Genomic DNA, 20,169 nt, shown 5'->3' with positions numbered 1-20,169 from the left:
TCTAAGATTTATCTATCATATTAGATGAAGAATTCACATGCCTATCAAATTCAACGTCAAAGGATGTTTGGTACATTGATAACGAGGCTTCAGCTCATATAACTAGAGTACGAGAACATTTCTCGAGCTATCGAGAAGAACAAATGGACTTCCAAATAACTATGGGAAATAGAATGAAATGTACTCCAGTAGGGAGAGGCACCATAGCTTTTCAAACAGAAGCAAGGACCAACATCCGAGCCACCAATGTTCTGCATGTGCCAGGATCAAGAATGAACTTAATTTCAGTGTCCCAGTTACAAGACAAGGGATATGATGTATATGTCAAGCATCCAAGCGGGAAGAAGAAAAAGCAAATTGGGATTCGAACCAATAAGTTGTATAGGCTGCAGCTCGAATCACCAATGGCACTAATAGATAGCAACTGTAATGGTGAGGAGTGAAATGAATTATGGCACAGGCGAATGGGGCACCTACACCATGGAGCACTGAGGATGCTCAGAGAGACTGTTACAGGGGTACCAGTCCTTAGTAGTGAACATGATGACTTGTGCAAAGGATGTGTGCTAGGAAAGTACGCTAAAGCAGCTTTTTCCAGAAGTAGCAATAGAGCAGAGTGTGTATTAGGATTAAATCACTTAGATATTTGTGGTCCTATGTCCACAAGGGTAGTTAGTGGTGACGAATACTTCGTCACATTTATCGATGATCACTCCAGAAAAACCTGGATCTATTTCTTAAAGACCAAGGATGAGGTCTTTGATCGTTTCCGAGAGTTTAAGGCTCTTGTTGAAAATATGACAGGAAAGAAGATAAAGGTATTACGATCAGAAAAAGGTGGAGAATATACAGACAAAGACTTCACAGACTTTTGCGCAAAGGAGGGCATCAAAGAGAGTAGACCGAGGGTTAACTCCGACTCCGACTCGATATCGACTCGACCGGTTTGATTTCAATGACTCGATCTTTGTAAAAAATACATTAAATATTTATTTTTTTATAAAAAGCATAATTTTAAAGATTTTCATTCATGTTTCCAAACACAAAGCTTTAGAATATAGAGAGAAGACAACATATGATCAAAGTAGGCTCATGAATATATCCATTGTATCAAAATGGCACCTAGTGCACTGTTCAATACAAAGTTCATACTTAGCCACCAATGCCAGGATTCTTTTCTGCCTTAGTCTAAGGACAATCACTAGACTACAACAACAATAATACCAATTCTCTGCCCCTAATGAAGTCTCAAAACCCTTGATTTAATTCTGGTCAAGCTCCAGAACAATCAGAGGTAAATATGTATTTATTAGTCCATTGCCAGAACGTTTTCCTTTTTAAAAACATTGTATGGCTCAATGCATTCTTTCAGTTTTCTAATTCATGCCACTAGGATAACCATACTTCGGCCTAGTAATTTTCAAAACTTTCTCACAGTGATAGATTACTTTAGGGCTATAAATATGCAATAAACAACAACCCAACCATTGATATGTAGGAGGTGAAACAACCTTTGACAAATGTGCTTCAGGATTTTTGTCAAAGAGCCCAGCCGACCGAGTTGTTAACCAATCCGGCCGAGTCATTACCGAGTCGGCCGAGTCGATCGAGTCAATGACTGGCTCGGTAACAACCCAGCCAGTCGTTCTGTTTCGGCCACCGAGCCGACCCAAACAGGCATTGGCTCAGTCTAACTCGGCCGAGTTGGAGTCGACTCGATCGTTTTTTGAAACAATGGAGTGGACAGCTCCATATGATCCGGAGCAGAATGGAGTATCAAAATGGAAGAACAGAACTATTGTTGGGGCAGCCAAAGCTATGTTGTATGATCAGGATCTACCTAGGTATCTATGGGCAGAAGCTTGCAACACAAAAGTATATATCCAGAATAGAACTCCTCATAAAGCATTAGGGAAGAGAATGCCTGAAAGAGTTTTCATAGGGAAGAAGCTGGAAGTCAATCATCTCAGGATATTCGAAAGCGTGGCTTATTGTCACATTCCAGACGAGAAGCGCAGTAAACTGGATCAGACTACAGAAAAGGGGTATCTCGTAGGATACAGCGAGACCTCAAAGGCATATAGAATCTACATTCCTGGCAACAGGAAGATTGTAATAAGACGGGATGCAAAGTTCATGGAAGACAGAGCTTTTAGGAAATCTCGTGAGATGCCTGCAGAAGATCAAAGAGGAGATGTTCCGTTAGTCCAAGAGCAGCAGGGGCAGCAAGAAGGATAGGCAAGAGGACATACACTTGGATCGAGTACAGTGACCAGCACCAGTATCTCCTCAAAAGGGGGAAATGCAGATGCTTCAGAACAGACGGAACAACAGGATCGGGAGGAAGAATTGGTTGAGCCTCCTACCACCAGTGGTAGAACTAGCAAAGAAGTACGGCAGACACTGAGGGACGCAAAGGAGTTTGTTGGAACTCCTAGAGCTAAGAAGAGGCAGCGTAGACAACCAGATAGATACCAAGCATTGGTAGCTCAGGTTGAAGAACCCTCTAGCTTTCAGGAAATTGTTCAACACCAAGTATGGGTGAATGCCATGGTGGAAGAATACAACTCCATCTTGACAAATGATGTCTGAGAAGTAGTACCTAGACCAGAAGATAGATCAGTGGTAGGATAACGATGGATCTACAAGATCAAGTATGTTGCAGATGGCAACATGGAGAAGTACAAGGCAAGGTTTGTGGCAAATGGGTATGCTCAAAAAGAAGGAATAGACTATTAAGAGACCTTCGCCCCAGTTGCTCGATACACCTCTATCAAATCTGTTATATCCCTAGCAGCCCAAATGGGATGGGGGATTCACTAGATAGATGTCAAGACAACATTCTTGAACGGAGTGATAGAAGAGGAAGTGTATATAGAACAGCGCAAAGGCTTCGAAACTCATGAGAAGAAATCTCATGTTTGCATGTTAAAGAAAGCCTTGTACGGGCTCAAGCAAGCACCCAGAGCATGGTATGGTCGGATTGATAGTTACTTGCAGCAATTGGGATTTGTCAAGAGTGATGCTAATCCCAATCTCTACTATTTGTTGGTAGAGAATGAGCCACTTATTCTGGTATTATATGTAGATGACTTGTTCCTAATTGGGTCATCCAAGCTCATCCAGGATTGCAAGAAGAATCTTGAAGCCGAATTCGACATGAAGGACTTGGGATTGATGCATTATTTTCTGGGGTTGGAAGTTTGGCAAAAGAATGGGGAGATCTTCCTTGGACAAGGAAGGTACGCTACAGAAATTCTGAAGAGATTCAGAATGCAGGATTACCAACCCATGGCTACTCCCATGATCACCAACTAGAAGAAAATAGATGCATCAGAAGACAAAGAAGTAGATCCCACCTTGTACAGGCAGCTCATTGGGTCACTTATGTATTTGGTCAACACTAGAGCAGACATTTATTTTGTTGTCAACACTCTTAGTCAGTTCATGGTGGAACCAAAATGGGTGCATTGGGCAACAACAAGACACATTCTTAGGTATGTACTTGGAACAGTCAGATACGAGTTGAAGTACTCCAGAGGGGAGGACGTCAGTTTGAATGGGTTCACTGATGCAGATTGGGCAGGTAATTCAGTAGACTGAAAAAGTACCTCGGGTACTACTTCAGTTTTGGAACAGGGATGATATCTTGGTGCAGCATGAAATAGAAATTGATAGCACTGAGTTCAGCTGAAGCAGAATATATGCTAGCCAACACAACTACATGCGAAGCCATATGGCTCAGGAAATTGCTTGTGATCTTATTCAGAAAAAGGATGGAAGCGACCAAGGTTTACTGTGATAATCAGAGTTGTATCAAACTCTCCGAGAATCCAGTATTTCATGATCGGTCGAAACATATAGATATTTGTTGTCACTTTATCAGAGATTGTGTTCAGCGTGGGGCAGTACAGCTACAGTGTGTCCCCACAGGAGAGCAAGTGGCCGATATACTCACAAAGGCTCTCGGAAGAGCTAAGTTCACTCAGTTCAAAGAACAAATGGGTATGGTTGAAAATTTGTTTTAGTAGCAGTAGCAGTTTGCAGTGCAGGGAAGTTGGCAGTGCCAGTGCCAGTGCCAGCACCAGCACAGATGCAGACATTCAAAGGGAGTTGTAATACAGATGTAGCATTGGCAGTGGCAGTGTCAAAAGCAGCAGTACAGTTGCAGCAGCAGCGCAGTAGTTGGTGGACAACATGTCAGACATCAGCAGCGCAGAGGACGATGCTTCAGAGTTAGAGCAGTATGCAGTAGCAGTATATTGCTAGAGCACATTCCTCACTAAGAGGGAGTGTTGATTTGGGGTAGCATTGGATGTGCTCCAAGCCTCAGATTTTGCAAGGAGGAGGCTTGGGCACATGCATTCCAAAGAACCTAGAAACCGTTTTGGGAAATTCCACCCAGAGACAATTATATTAAAATAATTAATATTTTTAATGGGGTTCATAAGTCTAAACTTAAGAAAATTAAAATATTAATGGGTATTAATCTAATTGTGGGTGAATCTTCTAGAAAAAGACAAAGATCAAGTCAAAACGATCTAAGGCTTTGATTAGGAGTTAATCTAGGCCGTTGGTTGTCCAACAGGAAGATATAAGAAGGGGCTTGAGGGTCATTCGGAATATACACCAAAGGCAGATACTCAATTGCCCGAGTAAGATCGATTTTCTCACTAGTCGAAGTTCGGCAAGAGAAAATCAAATCAGAGGGAGAGTTGCAGGTGGAAGAGAGAGAGAGGGTGATGTCAGGAGTGCAAGGGAAGAAGACACAGAGCAGAGGGAGGACAACGCAGAAGGTGTGACGCAGGCAAAGACAACGCAGGGGCAGCTTGACGTTGGAACTGCGTGAGCCAGTCTGACGTTGGGATAGCATGGGAAAGTTTGACGCTGGGACACAATGAGACATAGAGGGAAGAAGAGAACTTCTCCTGGATCAGAAACGTGCCAGGAAACGTCTCTAAAATTTCTCACAAAGAATCTTATTCTATTCTTCTAATTGTAAATTGTACATGAGATTTTCGCTGAAGAAGAATAATAAAACCCTCATCTGCTGCACCGGTTTTCCCACATTAGGTTTTTTCGGGGACGATTGTCCAAAAATAATTGTGTCATTGTGGTTGTATTTGTGCCAGTTTATTTCCTTACATTTACTTTCAGCAATGTTTTAATTGTGAAGGCTGCAGTAGAATATATTTCGATATTTGCCGTAAGAATATTGTAGATAACTTATTTCTGAGGTAATAAGTAGAAGAAATAATATTAATCACTGCAGTAGGATTTCTGTTTAGAAATTTTCACAACACTTAGGGCAGATTTTCCTATGTGCTCACTGAGTTTTATTGTTGGTTCCTAAAGCTTATATCAGATCATAGGGTGTAAAAAATAGTGTTAATGGGTTTACACACCACCTACAACCTAAAGCTCATCTCTCCACCAAAAGACTCTTTGAGAAGCTTTGCAAGTGGCACTTAGGGCAAATTTACCTATGTGCTCACTGATTTTTATTATTGATTTCTAAAGTTTATATCAGATCATAGGGTGTAAAAATTAGTGCTAAATAGTCTACACACCACCTGCAACCCAAAGCTCATCTTTAATCACTAAAAGAACCTTTGAGAAACTTCACTAGACCCCATCCTTCACTTCGCAACAACATCCCTTCGGGTAGTGGTGATATCCCCACGAGAATCTTCGAGGGGAAGGAACCATCATTCAAGATCTATGGGTGAAAAGTGAGACTTTTTGAGATAAAACATGACAACCCATATCGACCCACATAGATAAATCTATGTCTATCAATGAGGAAGGATGTGTTGACAAGCTAAAAATAGTGTAAATAGTCCCCATAGAAACATATCAACAATTCATAGAGGAACATGGGGATTCAAGATAAGAAAAGACTCCAAAAGTTAAGAATGCAACAAATGGCCATGTTTATTGCACTGTAGAAAAAGTCGCGATAAAATCAGCAAAGTCCGGTTTTTTGGCGATTTTTTCAAAGAAGAAAAAATCGTGATTTTATCGAAAAAGTCGAGATTTTATTGGGAATCGAACCAAAAAATCGTGAAGCCCGCCCAGGCCGCGAATAAGTGAGGGAAAAGGCTGAAAATCACACTCATTTTTCACTCTTCTTTCTGCGATTCACCTGTGTGAAAAGAGGAGATGTTTGTTATTGTCCAAGAGGAAGAGATTTACTAGTTTTGTGGTGTGGATTTGGAGATTTGTCCACTGCTTAACGTGAAAGACTCAAGGTGTTGATTTGTTGATGCCAGGTATGTACTTTAATTTCTCGCTTTGTCTTTGTTACACAAATGGCTTCTTAAATCTTTCTATTAGTTTGCTTTTAGCTTATTTTTGCTAAGAAATTTGAATCAAAACATTGTTTAGAATCTAGATTGAATCAAAACTTCAAAATGTTTAGATTGTTTACATGTTTCAACTTTCAAGAATCAAAAATTCAAACCCTTGTTTAGTGAATCTAAGTGTGTTCAAGTGAGTGAGAAGAGGCATTTAAAATTTAAAATCAACAATTATATTTGTGTTTGCTTTTTATGTGATGGGCAATTTTTAAATTTTTTCAATTTTTTTTGTGCCCTAGGTTCCAATTCAAGTTCAAAGTTTCAAACAAAATGTCGAGGAATTTGGACCCTATGTGGGAATATGGTGAACCTGATCCTATACCCGAAAGTGGGGGATCAATAAACAATATTTGTCTTGCAAGTTGTGTGGCAAGCATATGTCAGGGGGTGTCAACAGATTAAAATTCCATCTGGGGCAAATTCCAAGGCAAAATATAGAACTTTGCCAAAAAGTAACTCTAGAAATCATCCGGAGGGCCATTAAATCACTGCACGATAAAGAAAATGCAAAGACAACAGGGCATAGGAAAAGGCAAAGCCATTCCCTATTCCCATAAAAAGGACAGAGGATCTCAGTGACTAATTAGTTTATGACATGTAGATGACTCGTGACATAGATTTATTATATTTTTTGTTGATATTTTGACTTTTGAGAGTTGAGACTAAGTCGGGACTTAAGATTCGGGACTTGATTCACTATTTTGATATGTGATGTAGCACTAGACTTCATATACATATTATATATTAGCTTTCTTTTCATGTTTATGTGGAAATACATTTCTTTGATGTTGTAGATACTTTAGACGCTAAAAAATAAAAAATAAATAATAAAAAATGAATATTTGTGTATTTTTTAATTTTGCCGAGTTTTTGCCAATTTTTTCAAAAATCTCCCGACTTTAACGACTTTTTCAATTTTTAGACCCTCGTTGATTTAATCCCAAGGTTGACTTTTTCCACATTGGTTTATTGCTACAAAATCAAATCTAAGATCGATAGTCGCCCACAAGGATTAGAGTAAAAGGAAGCCCTGAGATATGGAAAGCATCATGAATGGTCCATGTATTCTCAACCATATCAAAATTAATAGTTCACAAGCCCTCACAATATTAAGGCACATCAATGGGAGGAGGAACTTAGGATGCCACAAATGACCTAGAACACTCCCACCAAATCAAATCCACGACTCAATTGGTCCTACAAGAACTTAAGGAGATTCAAAGGGAAAAGGATCGAGGACCTATAGATGGTTAAGCCCTAGTTGGTCCTACATGAACTTACGGAGATTCAAGGAGAAAAGGCTCAAGAACCTATAGATGGTTAAGACTCAGTTGGTCCTACATGAACTTAAGGAGATACAAAGGGAAAAGGCTCAAGGATCTATGACTGGTTAAGCCTCAATTGACCCTACAAGAACTTAAGGAGATTCAAAAGGAAAAGCGTCAAGGACTTGTGACCAGTTAAGACTTCACCTGCCAACAAATATCAACATCCTATAATTGATCAAAAAGGGTTTCCCCAACAATGTCAAGAATTGTAGCACCACCAAGGAAGATCAACAATGGAGGCTAAACCTGCTAATCAAGATCAATTATCCATATTAAATCTATGAGACATTCACCCCTAAAGAATCCAAATCAGCCAATGACACAAAGATGTACCCTAGTAGTCCCATCACCAAATATTTGCAACCTGTGAGACCCTGCCATGTGTTCAGATTTGTTATCACAAAATCTAGAACCTTCATGCAAAGCTTTTCATAAGAGGCTAAGTAAGTGTAACGTGGATGTTTTACCACTATCACCTAGGCAATCACTTCCCTCTCTTTAGTGAAGGAAGGATCCAACACAAGGTATCCTTCCCTAATAACTTCAAGGAATCCTTAAGCAAGAAGTAATCAAGTATAAGGCTTCCTATATTAGCTACTCACAACACCGCCACGTAATAAGATGTTCAAAGTGAGAACTACATGGTTCATTCAAAGCAATTCCTAGATTTTAGAGTACAAAGTTTCCAAGACAAATTATGATATTTAGAAAGATAAGATAGGTCAAAGAGGGTACCCCAACCACTACAAAAGAAAAAGAAAAAAAATTATCGTTGTTGAAAACCTTGTTTCAAAGATAGTAAACTATTAATAATGACTATTAGGAAGATACAATGGTGGGAACCACATAAAGGCACATTCAAGAATTAAAAACCTTGGAAGAATGTTTCCAATAAAAGTACATGGGAAGAGGGCTCAATGTTAGGAAGATACAATGGTGGGAACCACATAAAGGCACATTCAAGAATTAAAAACCTTGGAAGAATGTTTCCAATAAAAGTACATGGGAAGAGGGCTCAATGTCCCCTAGTGCCATCACCTAAAGAATAAGAGGAGAAGTTGCTATCCACATAGTCAACACTCACAAAATGTATCTCTCCTACTAGTTGAAGTCAAAGAAAAGAAATTCTAGTGGAAGACTATCCAAAAGAGCTAGAAGAGTGGCATTATGGCATGTCGCACTCACTAGAAGATGTATCCCTCTACTAAAATCTAGGAGGGAAAGGATATCTACTAGAATAGGAGTTGTCTTGAGGCTAAACTCAACATTGTTGCAAGGGTCTCGCATGTGAGATTGGATGTCCCCAGGGATTTCAAAAGTTTGGAAGATAACGTGGTGTTTCTCTCTACATGCCTCTTGGTGCCTTTATTTGTGAGCACCAAAAACATAGTGATTATCTTGGTGTTGAAAAGTGTAACTAGGTTCAATCTTCATAATGACATGTAATTATGATTTTATGTAATGAGATGTAAAGAAGAAAAGTAAATTTATTGTATTGCTTGCTTCATGGGTTTCATGAGCAAGAGATTTTATTTTTAAGTCAAGACTCCCATTGAGAGTCTTTAGGAATTATTTGTCATCTAGTCATAAAACGATAGAGTCATTGTCATGTGATGAAGTCATGTTACACTTTGTATAGAGTCAAACTTGTCTATGTAAAGAATCCTCCAAGACCTTGTCACTTATCCTCTTCAAATCGGCCTACAACGATGGAAAAACTTGCTAGAAGAAGTGGGCCTAACCTCTAGTGATCATGTCGGCCTAAAGGACATGTGTTGAGGTGTATAAATAGCCACACTCGGCCTCACTTAGAGGCAAGAAACTCGACATACATTCGGTGAAGAGAAGTACGAAGAAAGAGGCTACAAAGAGAAGTGCGAAGAAGGGAGAAGGAGGATTAAGTGCGAAGAAGGGAGAAGGAGGATTCTTCTGGGCATAGCGAAGGAAGATTCTTCTGGGCATAATGAAGAAGGTTTCTTCTAGGTCAACGAAGAAGGTTTCTTCAAGGTCAGTGAAGGAGTATTTCTTCTGGGCAAAGCGAAGAAGAGTTTCTTCTGGGCATAACGAAGGAAGGTTCTAGGGATAGCGAAGGGAGGATTCTTCTGGGGTCAGTGAAGGAAAGGCTCTTCTGGGGTACTGAGATAAAGATCTAGACTAGAGACCGAGATTCTCTAGAGGAAGCTAGTGAGATCATAGAGACTGAGATTCTCTAGGAGAAGTCGAGAAGAAGCAAAGTGAAGGATAGAGACCGAGTTTCTCTAGAAGGAGCTGAGGAGAGAAATTCAAGATCAAGAAGAAAGTCGAGAAAGGGAAGAGGCAGAGCATCAAGGTTGGTGACAAGGTTCTTGGGAGGATACTAGAGTCAAGGGTCTTTGTCATGGTCTTGGTACTCATCAATTGAAGATCTCGAAGAAGAATTTTGATCGCGTTTTCCTCTCAAAATGTGAGAGGTTTTGGCCCTGGCTGACAAGCCTACATACTATGTCACTTGTCTTTTATTGTGCATATTGGTAATTTTCTTGATGAAAAGAACACAATAATAACATAACGAAGAAAAGACTATAAGCTAAGAAGTAAAAGTATATCACAAGAAATTATCAAGCAGAGAAATCTTTTAACTATTCATGCCCTAGATTTCTCAACATGGTATCAAAGCTTAGGTGTTGAAGTCAAGAAGGGGCATTCAAAGCAAGTAGACACACGAGAATCGAGCTTCAAAGAAGGATCAAAGCAAGTCAAAGAACACCAAGCAAGAAATCAAGATCTACCAAAATCCTAGATCGAAGAAATATACTCTAGCAAGAATCTTGAAATTATCTTCAAGAAGGAAGCAAGAAGAAAGACTGAAACCCTAGAAGCACTTCAAAGATCATCAATCATACATCACCAAAGAAGTGGAAGCTCTTCAAATCTAAGGAAGGTTAGATCGAAAGGCAATCTTCTCTCTATTGAAGCAAGGATCTCATTTGGAAAAAGATCATCCTAAAGAAGGCAGTCTTCCCTCACCGAAGTAAGAACCTTCTTAAAAGGATCATCTGAAGCAACAAGTTCATCATCAAGTTGAAGATTTTATCTTCACAAGTAAGTACCTTTTTTTATTATAATCTAATCTAGTAAAAATGACTTCATATTTCAAGGAGAACCATAAATCGGTTGGGATATCAAACTTCCTTGCATGGAAAAGAAGGATAGACATAGTCCTCGAAGTAAATGAAGTCATTGATCATGTCCATGGAAAGGTCTCCAAGCCATCCGAAGAACAAGCATTATCTGAATACATGGAAAGGGATCTAAAGGCTCAAAAGATTCTTAAGGAATCTATCAAAGATCCTCTCATTTCCAATGTAGCCGAGCTGGAGACATCTAAAGAAATATATGATAAGCTAGTAGAACTTTTCTCTGAAAGCACGATAGAAAAGACCATATCACTTAGATCTTATCTATATAAATTAAAGGTGTCAAAGGATAAAGGGATATCGTCATGCCTTTCAAAAGCATCTCAAATAAAAGGTCAATTGTAGGATCTAGGAGAGATGGTATCTGATAAAGAAATGATCTTCGTTATTCTAAATGCATTCACTGATGAACAAGGTAACCTCATATCTACTAAGGAAGAGGAAGCTATCCCATTCATCAAATTATGGTCTCTCTGCAAGGCAAAAGAAGACAGGTTGAAGAGAGAAAGCGACAAAAGATCAAATAGAAGGGATCAATTAGTGACAAAAGGAAAAGGGAAATTTGGAAAGTTTGGTCCTTCAAAGAAAAGGAAGAACATGGCTAAGATAAGATGTTATGCATGTCAGGAACTTGGGCACTATAAAAGAGATTGTCCTAAACATAAGAAGGACAAGAAGGATAGGGAAGAAGCCCATATTATCGAGGAAGGGAAAGAACCTGAGACAAAGAAGCTTAAGAAGGAAGAAGCAAAAGATCTCTACTATGACCAAGATGATCTTCTTCACTAAAAGGTACTTTCCACTTGTAATTTATGGATAGAAGAAAGTGTAAATAAGATAGGATGCATCAGATCAGAAAATAGCATCGTGATAGAAGCATTAGGTATAAGAGCTTGTGACAAGGGAAGCATAAATAATGTCTGGAAGAAATTCTATTGAGTACAAAGAATAAGAGCCCTTGGAAACCTCATTGAAATCTCAAATAATACTTATAGAAAGAAGTAGATGTCATCATCGACTGGGATCATCATACAATAATCAATGAGGAAACATATGTTGGGTGAGGATATGAAAGATCCTCAAGTTTCTCCAATGGAATCCTTATCAGAGGATTCATCGATCTAGAAAGAAAGCAAATGTTTGATCAAGAATTCCAACTCATGGGATTCAAGGAATGATGGTATGATGACATAACAATGAAGCAGGATAAAATTCTTTCGTTCAAATGAAGCTGCTACAAGAAGTCTAGATGACCGAAAGGAAAGATGAGGTATGCTTACATAAGATAGTATGAAAGTCATGTCATATGGTTGCAGGTAATATGGATTAATATTTCCATATTGGGAAACATGATCAAAAGAAGAAAGGATCTCCTCCTCTGAAAGATTGCAGAAAAGCATAAGTCACACTAGATGAAATCAACATAATATGTTCTCATATGAATCATGAGGAATCTAACTACAATTGAGGAACTCTGATTAGAAGCTCCTAGGAATGAAGTGTGAAAAGAAAGGAAGAGATCGTTAAATATGCAACAAAGGTAGAAGGCATTCAACATCTGACCAAGAAGAATTGACTAGAATATCTCCCAGAAATATATGAAAACTCTGATATGAGTCGGAAAAAGATGGAGACCCTTTACAATGAATATATTTAGGAGATGTGTCAATCTGCATGCAAGATGCTAATACCTACAGAAAGATGTCATGAAGAAAGACCACCACAAAGGTAATTTTGATTTAATTGTTCGTTCCTTATTTTGAACTAATATCTAGATGGGCTTATGTAGGACCGCCAAAGGGAAATCTGTGGATGACTTCCAAGAGGACCATATAGAAGGATGTAAGATCCTTTCGGAAAATATGGCATAAAATAAAGCAGCATGACATGAAGCAAAGCCAGATGGAAAACTGATGGATCACTTTCTGATGAAATGAGGACATGGCTAACTCATGGATGAAAGTGATGGATGGTCGGTGCCTTATGTAGAAGTCCCCAAAAGATGAAGACTCCATGACAAAAGAAATTTATGACATCGAAGGAAAGAGGAGTTCTTCAAGCAACTGGTTGTCCCATCATCTCCACCTGAGAAGCTGTTGTAGGTCCCTAATTAAGAGGGAGCCTGGAAAGTTTCTTACTTGGAAGAAACTTGGAAATTCCTAAGCCAAGAGGGAGCTTAGGTACATTCCTTTTGTAGGAATGAGTACATTCCTTTATTGGAATATGTCCTCCCTATTTGAGAGGGAGAGATAGACACGTCATTCTGGTCTTCACCTGGGAAGACAAAATGGAGGATTGGGTAATCATTTGGCATTTGATACTCTTTGAGGATGAGATAGGGCATCCAATAGAAGAGTAGTGGTGGAGGACCGAGAAGAGTAGTGGTGGAGAACCGAGATTATTTGAGGGTTGGGGAGTACAAGATAAGAATAGTCCTCATGGAACACACCCTGAGTACCCGAGTAGGGGATGTTCCGAGAGAGACAATGATGAGAGTGTCTATAAATCATTGGTCTCGCCAGCATTGAGCTCAGATCTTGTGGAGAGATGGAGTTGTTAGTCAAGGCCTTGCTATGTAACAATGCTAGTTGATATGATGCTATACAAATGAGTTACCAATCCGAATTCTTCTTATGAGAAATTCTTCAGATTGAGAATGTCCAAGTACCATTATGAATACCTCCCTAGTTAAGAGGGAGTGTTGAAAAGTGTAACTAGGTTCGGTCTTCATAATGACATGTAATTATGATTTTATGTAATGAGATGTAAAGAAGAAAAATAAATTTATTGTATTGCTTGCTTCATGGGTTTCATGAGAAAGAGATTTTATTTTTAAGTCAAGACTCCCATTGAGAGTCTTTAGGAATTATTTGTCATCTAGTCATAAAATGATAGAGTCATTGTCATGTAATGAAGTCATGTTACACTTTGTATAGAGTCAAACTTGTCTATGTAAAGTATCCTCCAAGACCTTGTCACTTATCCTCTTCAAGTCGGCCTACAACAATGGAAAAACTTGCTAGAAGAAATCGGCCTAACCTCTAGTGATCATATCGACCTAAAGGACATGTGTTGAGGTGTATAAATAGGCACACTCGGCCTCACTTAGAGGCAAGAAACTCGACTTACATCCGGTGAAGAGAAGTGTGAAGAAAGAGGCTACAAAGAGAAGTGCGAAGAAGGGGGAAGAAGGATTCTTCTGGGCATAGCGAAGGAGGATTCTTTTGGGCATAGTGAAGAAGGTTTCTTCTGGGTCAGCGAAGAAGGTTTCTTTTGGGTCAACGAAGGAGTATTTCTTCTGGGCAAAGCATAGAAGAGTTTCTTTTGGGCATAACAAAGGAAGGTTTCTTCTGGGGAAAGCAAAGGGAGGATTCTTCTAGGGTCAGTGAAGGAAAGGCTCTTCTGGGGTACCGAGATAAAGATCTAGACTAGAGACCGAGAGTTCAAGATCATGAAGAAAGTAGAGAAAGGGAAGAGGCAGAACATCAAGGTTGGTGACAAGGTTCTTGGGAGGAATCAGGATACTAGAGTCAAGGGTCTTTGTCATGGTCTTGGTACTCATCAATTGAAGATCTAGAAGAAGAATTTTGATCAGGTTTTCCTCTCAAAAGGTGAGAGGTTTTAGCCCTAGCTGTCAAGCCTACATACTGTGTCACTTGTCTTTTATTGTGCATACTGGTAATTGCCTTGATGAAAAGAACACAATAATAACATAACAAAGAAAAGGCAATAAGTTAAGAAGTAAAAGTATATCACAAGCAATTATCAAGCAGAGAAATCGTTGGACTATTCATGCCCTAGATTTCTCAACACTCGGTAGTGTCCAAAGTACGAGGTAGCCTAAGTGAGAAATCATATCAACCTCATATATCATGATAATGCCAAAAATAAGTGCTAACTCTACCTAAAGTAGCCCCTAGGTGAAGCACTCCAACTCAAGAGAGTAAATGAGCCCATTGTAGTACCAAAGATAGCTCAATAAGTATGCCTCTTCCTAGGAACAGGTCTATGATAAAGATAACACCTAGCTTGCTTGAAAATAGTAGTATGTACCAGAGAATCTCCCATAATACATCCCTCTTTGATAGAATAATCCCTGATAAAGATAACATGTTGGTTTCCCAAAATAACACCCAAAAGGCACTTCCATGCAATAGCAAAAACTTAACCTTCCTCTCAAAGTCGACGTGTACTTCTCTAGGTCAAATATAACACAGATGAGACCATCAATGGTACATGCAAACCTCCTATTTTCAAATGTCAAAAAAATAAAACCTTCCTTTTATTAAAGGGGTCATTGATAAGATTTAATAATTAATTTTATTTTATTCTTATTTATTTATATTTTAATCTAAATATTCCACTTTATATATTAAAATATTATTTCATAAAACATTTTATTCCAATTAATTAAATATTATTTTATTCTTATTTATTTATATTTTAATCTAGATATTTGGCTTGATATATTAAAATATTATTTCATAAAACATTTTATTCCAAAAGTCCAATTCAACATTCTAATTTTTTTTTCAAAATTAGTTGTTTTATTATAACCATTAAAAATATATCTATTTAATCTGGTGCCATGATCTGATTCTCCATCTTGTTTTGATGATGAACCACAAAAGATGGTTCGAAACGCATTGACAAAATATTACCAATATGATGAATACTGGAAAAATTCTCAACAAAATAAAACCTTGTGCTCATCTCCTGATCTCCTCGAAGGGTATCCAAATCTCAATCCAAATCTACTTTGAGATTTCAAGAAAGATAAAAAAAATTTAAAATACAAATGTTCCAAAATTGTAAAGCTTGAAAATTTGAAAGTGCCCATCTACAAAAATGAATATTGGCCCTAAAATGTGTCATATGTAACTAAAAAAATCAATTTAGAAATAGCTAAAAGTATCAGAATCAAGATTCTAAAAGTGTACATCTAACTGTCCTCATCCTCCCATGCATCCTCCATAATCCGAATATTATATCCAAAAATATAACAAAAACCCTACTAAAGATAGCACAACATGCACTATCCTCCTGGAATATAAAACTCAAAATCTCCACACAATTATACAATGCAACTCTAGAAAAACATCTGGTTGGTCTAAAGATATGCAATAATGTACCTATTGGCCAAGGTAGTCACAAACTGTCGATAGCAAATACTGATCTCACCCCATGTTATATCCACAAATATGTGTTGGCCTTAACACCCGAATTTGTGTTTCTATTCCAATACGCTGAAAATCTACCAATTCACTATTGTTAATATGTTTATCAATGTCATAGTGTTGCCTTTCTCTCTGAAGTGAAATGTTTCTCCTCTTTGGAATGTAGCAAACCATCCATCCTTAGTGAACACAATAAATAGGCCTCATTCATACATACGAAGTTAATAGCTCATGTTAAAATATCTCATACTAATCTGGAACATGGGCATTGTTAAGTGAGGTTCAAAATTTTCAATCTATAAATCGAGTTAGCATAAGTGCCTTTAAATTTTTGTTAGAAAAACCTTGAATTTATAATTCATGTTTTGTAATTTGAATATGTGAATAATCTGATCCATTAAAAGCAACATATATTCATCTTAATCCCTAATTTATTAAGCAAATGGAGAAATCGTATAAAATCTGAGTGCAAGAGTTAAGATAGATATATGCTAAATTTCAGAGGTCAATATTTCCTATTTCATTATATTAAAGTTACCCACGAATCACACACCTGAAGTCGTATAAAATCTGTGTGCAACCTTCTTGTTGCTTACTTAAGATAGATATATGCTAAATTTCAGAGGTCAATATTTCCTATTTCATTATATTAAAGTTACCCACGAATCACACACCTCCTCTGCACTGGGTTGTCACAGTAACCGGATTTTCTTTTATGCAACGAGGATGCATGCACCTGAAAGGAAAGGTCATTTCAATAACAGAGATCAAGTCCTTGAGACTGTTCATCATCAACTTGATCGTGATATGAATTTATGCAAACAAGTTATCTGTGCTAGTCATAGATATTTGGGGCCGAGACAGTTTGGTATAAAAGCCTAAACAAGGCCTCTAGTAAAGACTTCTACAGATCAATAAGTGAATATTCTGTAAGATGTCAAAGAGTAATAAGAAAGAATTCCTTGTTAGTCTCTAAACAAAACTATAAGAGGTGCCCCCCAAAGCAAAGTAGGTTATCACTAAATAGGTGGTATTGCCCCTTAATAAGATGAGATTCCTCCATCAAAATGATTGCACATGGAACTTTAAGAACAGATACTCAGATGGCAAACATTAAAATGCTACTGAAGAGAGTGACATCCAGCGCAATCCAAAGCAGTGACAATATACTGAGTAAATAAAACCCTGATATTATCCAGTACAGTCCAAAGCAGTGGCAATAGCATCTAATAGAGTTCGGAAACAAACAAAAAACCAGCCAACAAAAATAGAATTGATGATTCAAATTAACTGACCAAAGACGTCGGAGATAAGAATGACGCCCGCCTTCGCGTCGGGAGCAGCGGTAACATAGGCTGACAGATGTTGGAATGTCTCCACCCGTCCAATACCCACAGCTGGATCTAGTTGAGGAGCCGACTCGCAGCACTGAATACCTGCCATGTCTCAATATCTTATTATTTCACCTTTCACTATGTTCTATTTTTTAGACGGGCAGATTTATATTGACAGGGCTTTTGTATATAATAGAGTCTAGAGTATTCTGTTTTTTTTAATATAGAAATAGTCCAATTTAGAAAGAAAAAAAATAGAGTCTAGAGTATTCTCCGGCGTTCAATTTCACGGGCCTGGTCAAAACACACGAACGATAATTTAAAAAATATTAAAATATTAAAAATAAATGCATTTTCCATTGTAATTTGGTGATATAAAAAATATTAAAATATAAAAAATAAATGCATTTTCCATTGTAATGTGGTGATATAATTTCAAACAATATTGTGATTTAAAAAATAATTTTGAAGTGAACATTACTAAATAATTTGGATAAAACCATTGAGTGTTTTTTGTTATTTAAAAAATAATTTTTTATTAAAACTATTATAATTTAATTGTCAAATTGATAACGGATAATTATGTGTAAATGTAATATGACTTATCACTGTTATTTAAGGTTAACCATGTCACTTGGAATTATCTTATTGGTGGTCTCTGAAAAAAGCATGCCACTTGGAATTATCTTATTAATGGTCCCTGAGAGAGCGATGTTTTACCCTTGCAATTTGGTCATGGTTTGTTAACCTTGTTTCTCACTCACAAGTGAAAAAATGATTTTTTTTTGACAATTTTATTAGAATAACTTTAAACCTTATTGAATTTGAATAAAACTCAAAAGCAATAACACTCAATATATATAATATATGGTAGTTTTTTACCCTGGATACCTCTAAATTATAGGTTGTTAATTTTATTTCTCAGTTGAAATAATGATTTTTTTACAATTTTAATATAATAATTTTAAACCTTATTAAATTTGAATAATCCTCAAAAACAATAACACTTAAATATTAAAATAATATATAGAAATATTTTACATAATAAAATATATATTTCTTAGTTACAAATGAAATAATGAATTTTTTACAATTTTAATATAATAATTTTAAACCTCGTTAAATTTGAATAATCCTCAAAACCAATAACACTCAAATATTAAAATAATATATACAAATATTTTACATATAAAAAATAAAATAAAAAAATCATTAAAAAGATCACAAATTGAAATTCCCATAAATATTGACCTAAAAATATGAATTATTAAAATTAATATCATTATAAAATTTAAAATAATTATTTAACATTTAAAAACACAATTCTAATCATAATTATTTAAACATTAAAAACATACCAATCATACAACGCAAAGTCCTTCCATGCATTCTCTAGAATTTGTATGTACACCACTAAATTCATTTTAATAAATCGAAAATGACTTTCTATTTTTCGATCTCCATACATTCATTCATTTTAAGATTCCAAAATGACTTTTTATCAAACTCAAATGTTATATTCAGATGACACCTATTTTAAATAATACATCACGAATGACGTCACAAATTAGCATTTATTGAATGGTTATAGGTGGCTACATGTGTATGGACGGTTATAATTGGCTATAACTAATAGTAAGTATAATAATAAATTAATGGTAATGGTTACGTGTTTATACATAAAAGAGTTTCTTATTAAAAAATTCAAAAAGAGGTTTAATACTACAAATGAATACGCACAAGATGTGCACATGCACCGTGTAATATTTAACTATTCAAATTATTTTAATTTAATTTTTATAATATTTATATTTATATATATATATATATATATATATATATATATAATTATTTTTTTAGATGAATATTAATTTTTTTGTCTTTTTATTAATAAAGATATTTCATGTATATTCTCGTCAATAGCATAATATGATTTTTTTAATTTTAATTTACGTATCAAGTTAAATTAAGTGAAGGGTGAGATCTAGTTTTAATGGAAGAGAGAAAGAAAATTATTTTAACATTCACAAGGCTAAAGATAGCCTATGGGACAGATTGCTTCTTCATCTCATTGATGTATTTGGCCATTTTCCTGTGAAGCCTCACAATAAACGCTCCCAGCGTTTTGACAAACCCCTCACTAAATAGAAGCCCAAAAAGAGTTTGAGTGGTTTTCCAGTCTCATAACTCTACCTCTCTACACCTATTGTGAAAAGCATAAAATGTTTTCCAACCCCCCAAAGTTCTTTTCTTTCTAAGGCCATCCCAGTTTAGATTTTTGTTGAAGTCAATTATGAGGTATTTGTAATCTGCAACTTCTTCGAGAATGTCGCCTTCAAAGTAGAACTTATATTGGTTATGTTTTCTTTTTTTAGAGAAAACCACCACTTTTGTTTTGCTAATATTGACTTACATCCCCACCCTTCTACAAAAATGCTCAAGGGATAGTAAGTGCTCTTGCAAACCAAGCAAAAATTTAGCAATCAGAATAAGGTCATCTACATACAAAAGAAGCCTTGTAACAAACTTGCCCAAATGGATATTGTGAAAAAATATGAATCTGCACATTAGAAATCCTACTGCAATCACTGGTTTAACATCTCCTACTTGTTATTTCATTCAATAAGTTATTTAATTATTTAAACACTACTGCAGACTACACTAACATACCAATCATAAATTGAAATAGATACGAGACAAACACGCAAGGGACACCGTTATTTTTGGACAAACGTCCCCAGAAAAACCCAATGAGGGAAAATCAATGCAGCAGCTCTGAGGGTTTTCTATTATTA

General features: G+C 36.6%; 1 protein-coding gene across 1 annotated transcript in view; it reads right to left on the bottom strand.

Annotated features, from left to right (window-relative positions):
- LOC149203967 (endo-1,3;1,4-beta-D-glucanase-like) overlaps window positions 1-17,584 on the bottom strand; it is a 130,299-nt gene extending 112,715 nt beyond the window's left edge. Inside the window, exon 1 of the mRNA XM_089403634.1 lies at window positions 17,336-17,584. Within this exon, the coding sequence (XP_089259760.1) occupies window positions 17,336-17,483 (148 nt within the window). The 5' untranslated portion in view covers window positions 17,484-17,584. The remainder of the gene's footprint in view (window positions 1-17,335) is intronic.
- Window positions 17,585-20,169: the final 2,585 nt, after the last annotated feature.

This window comes from Pinus tabuliformis, chromosome 2_1 (assembly GCF_031772625.1).
Source record: "Pinus tabuliformis cultivar Carrire ecotype Pingquan chromosome 2_1, CPIR1, whole genome shotgun sequence".
Taxonomy (NCBI): Eukaryota; Viridiplantae; Streptophyta; class Pinopsida; order Pinales; family Pinaceae; genus Pinus; species Pinus tabuliformis.
The sequence above is the reverse complement of the archived record's forward strand: the minus strand, read 5'-3'. Positions and strand labels throughout refer to the sequence as shown.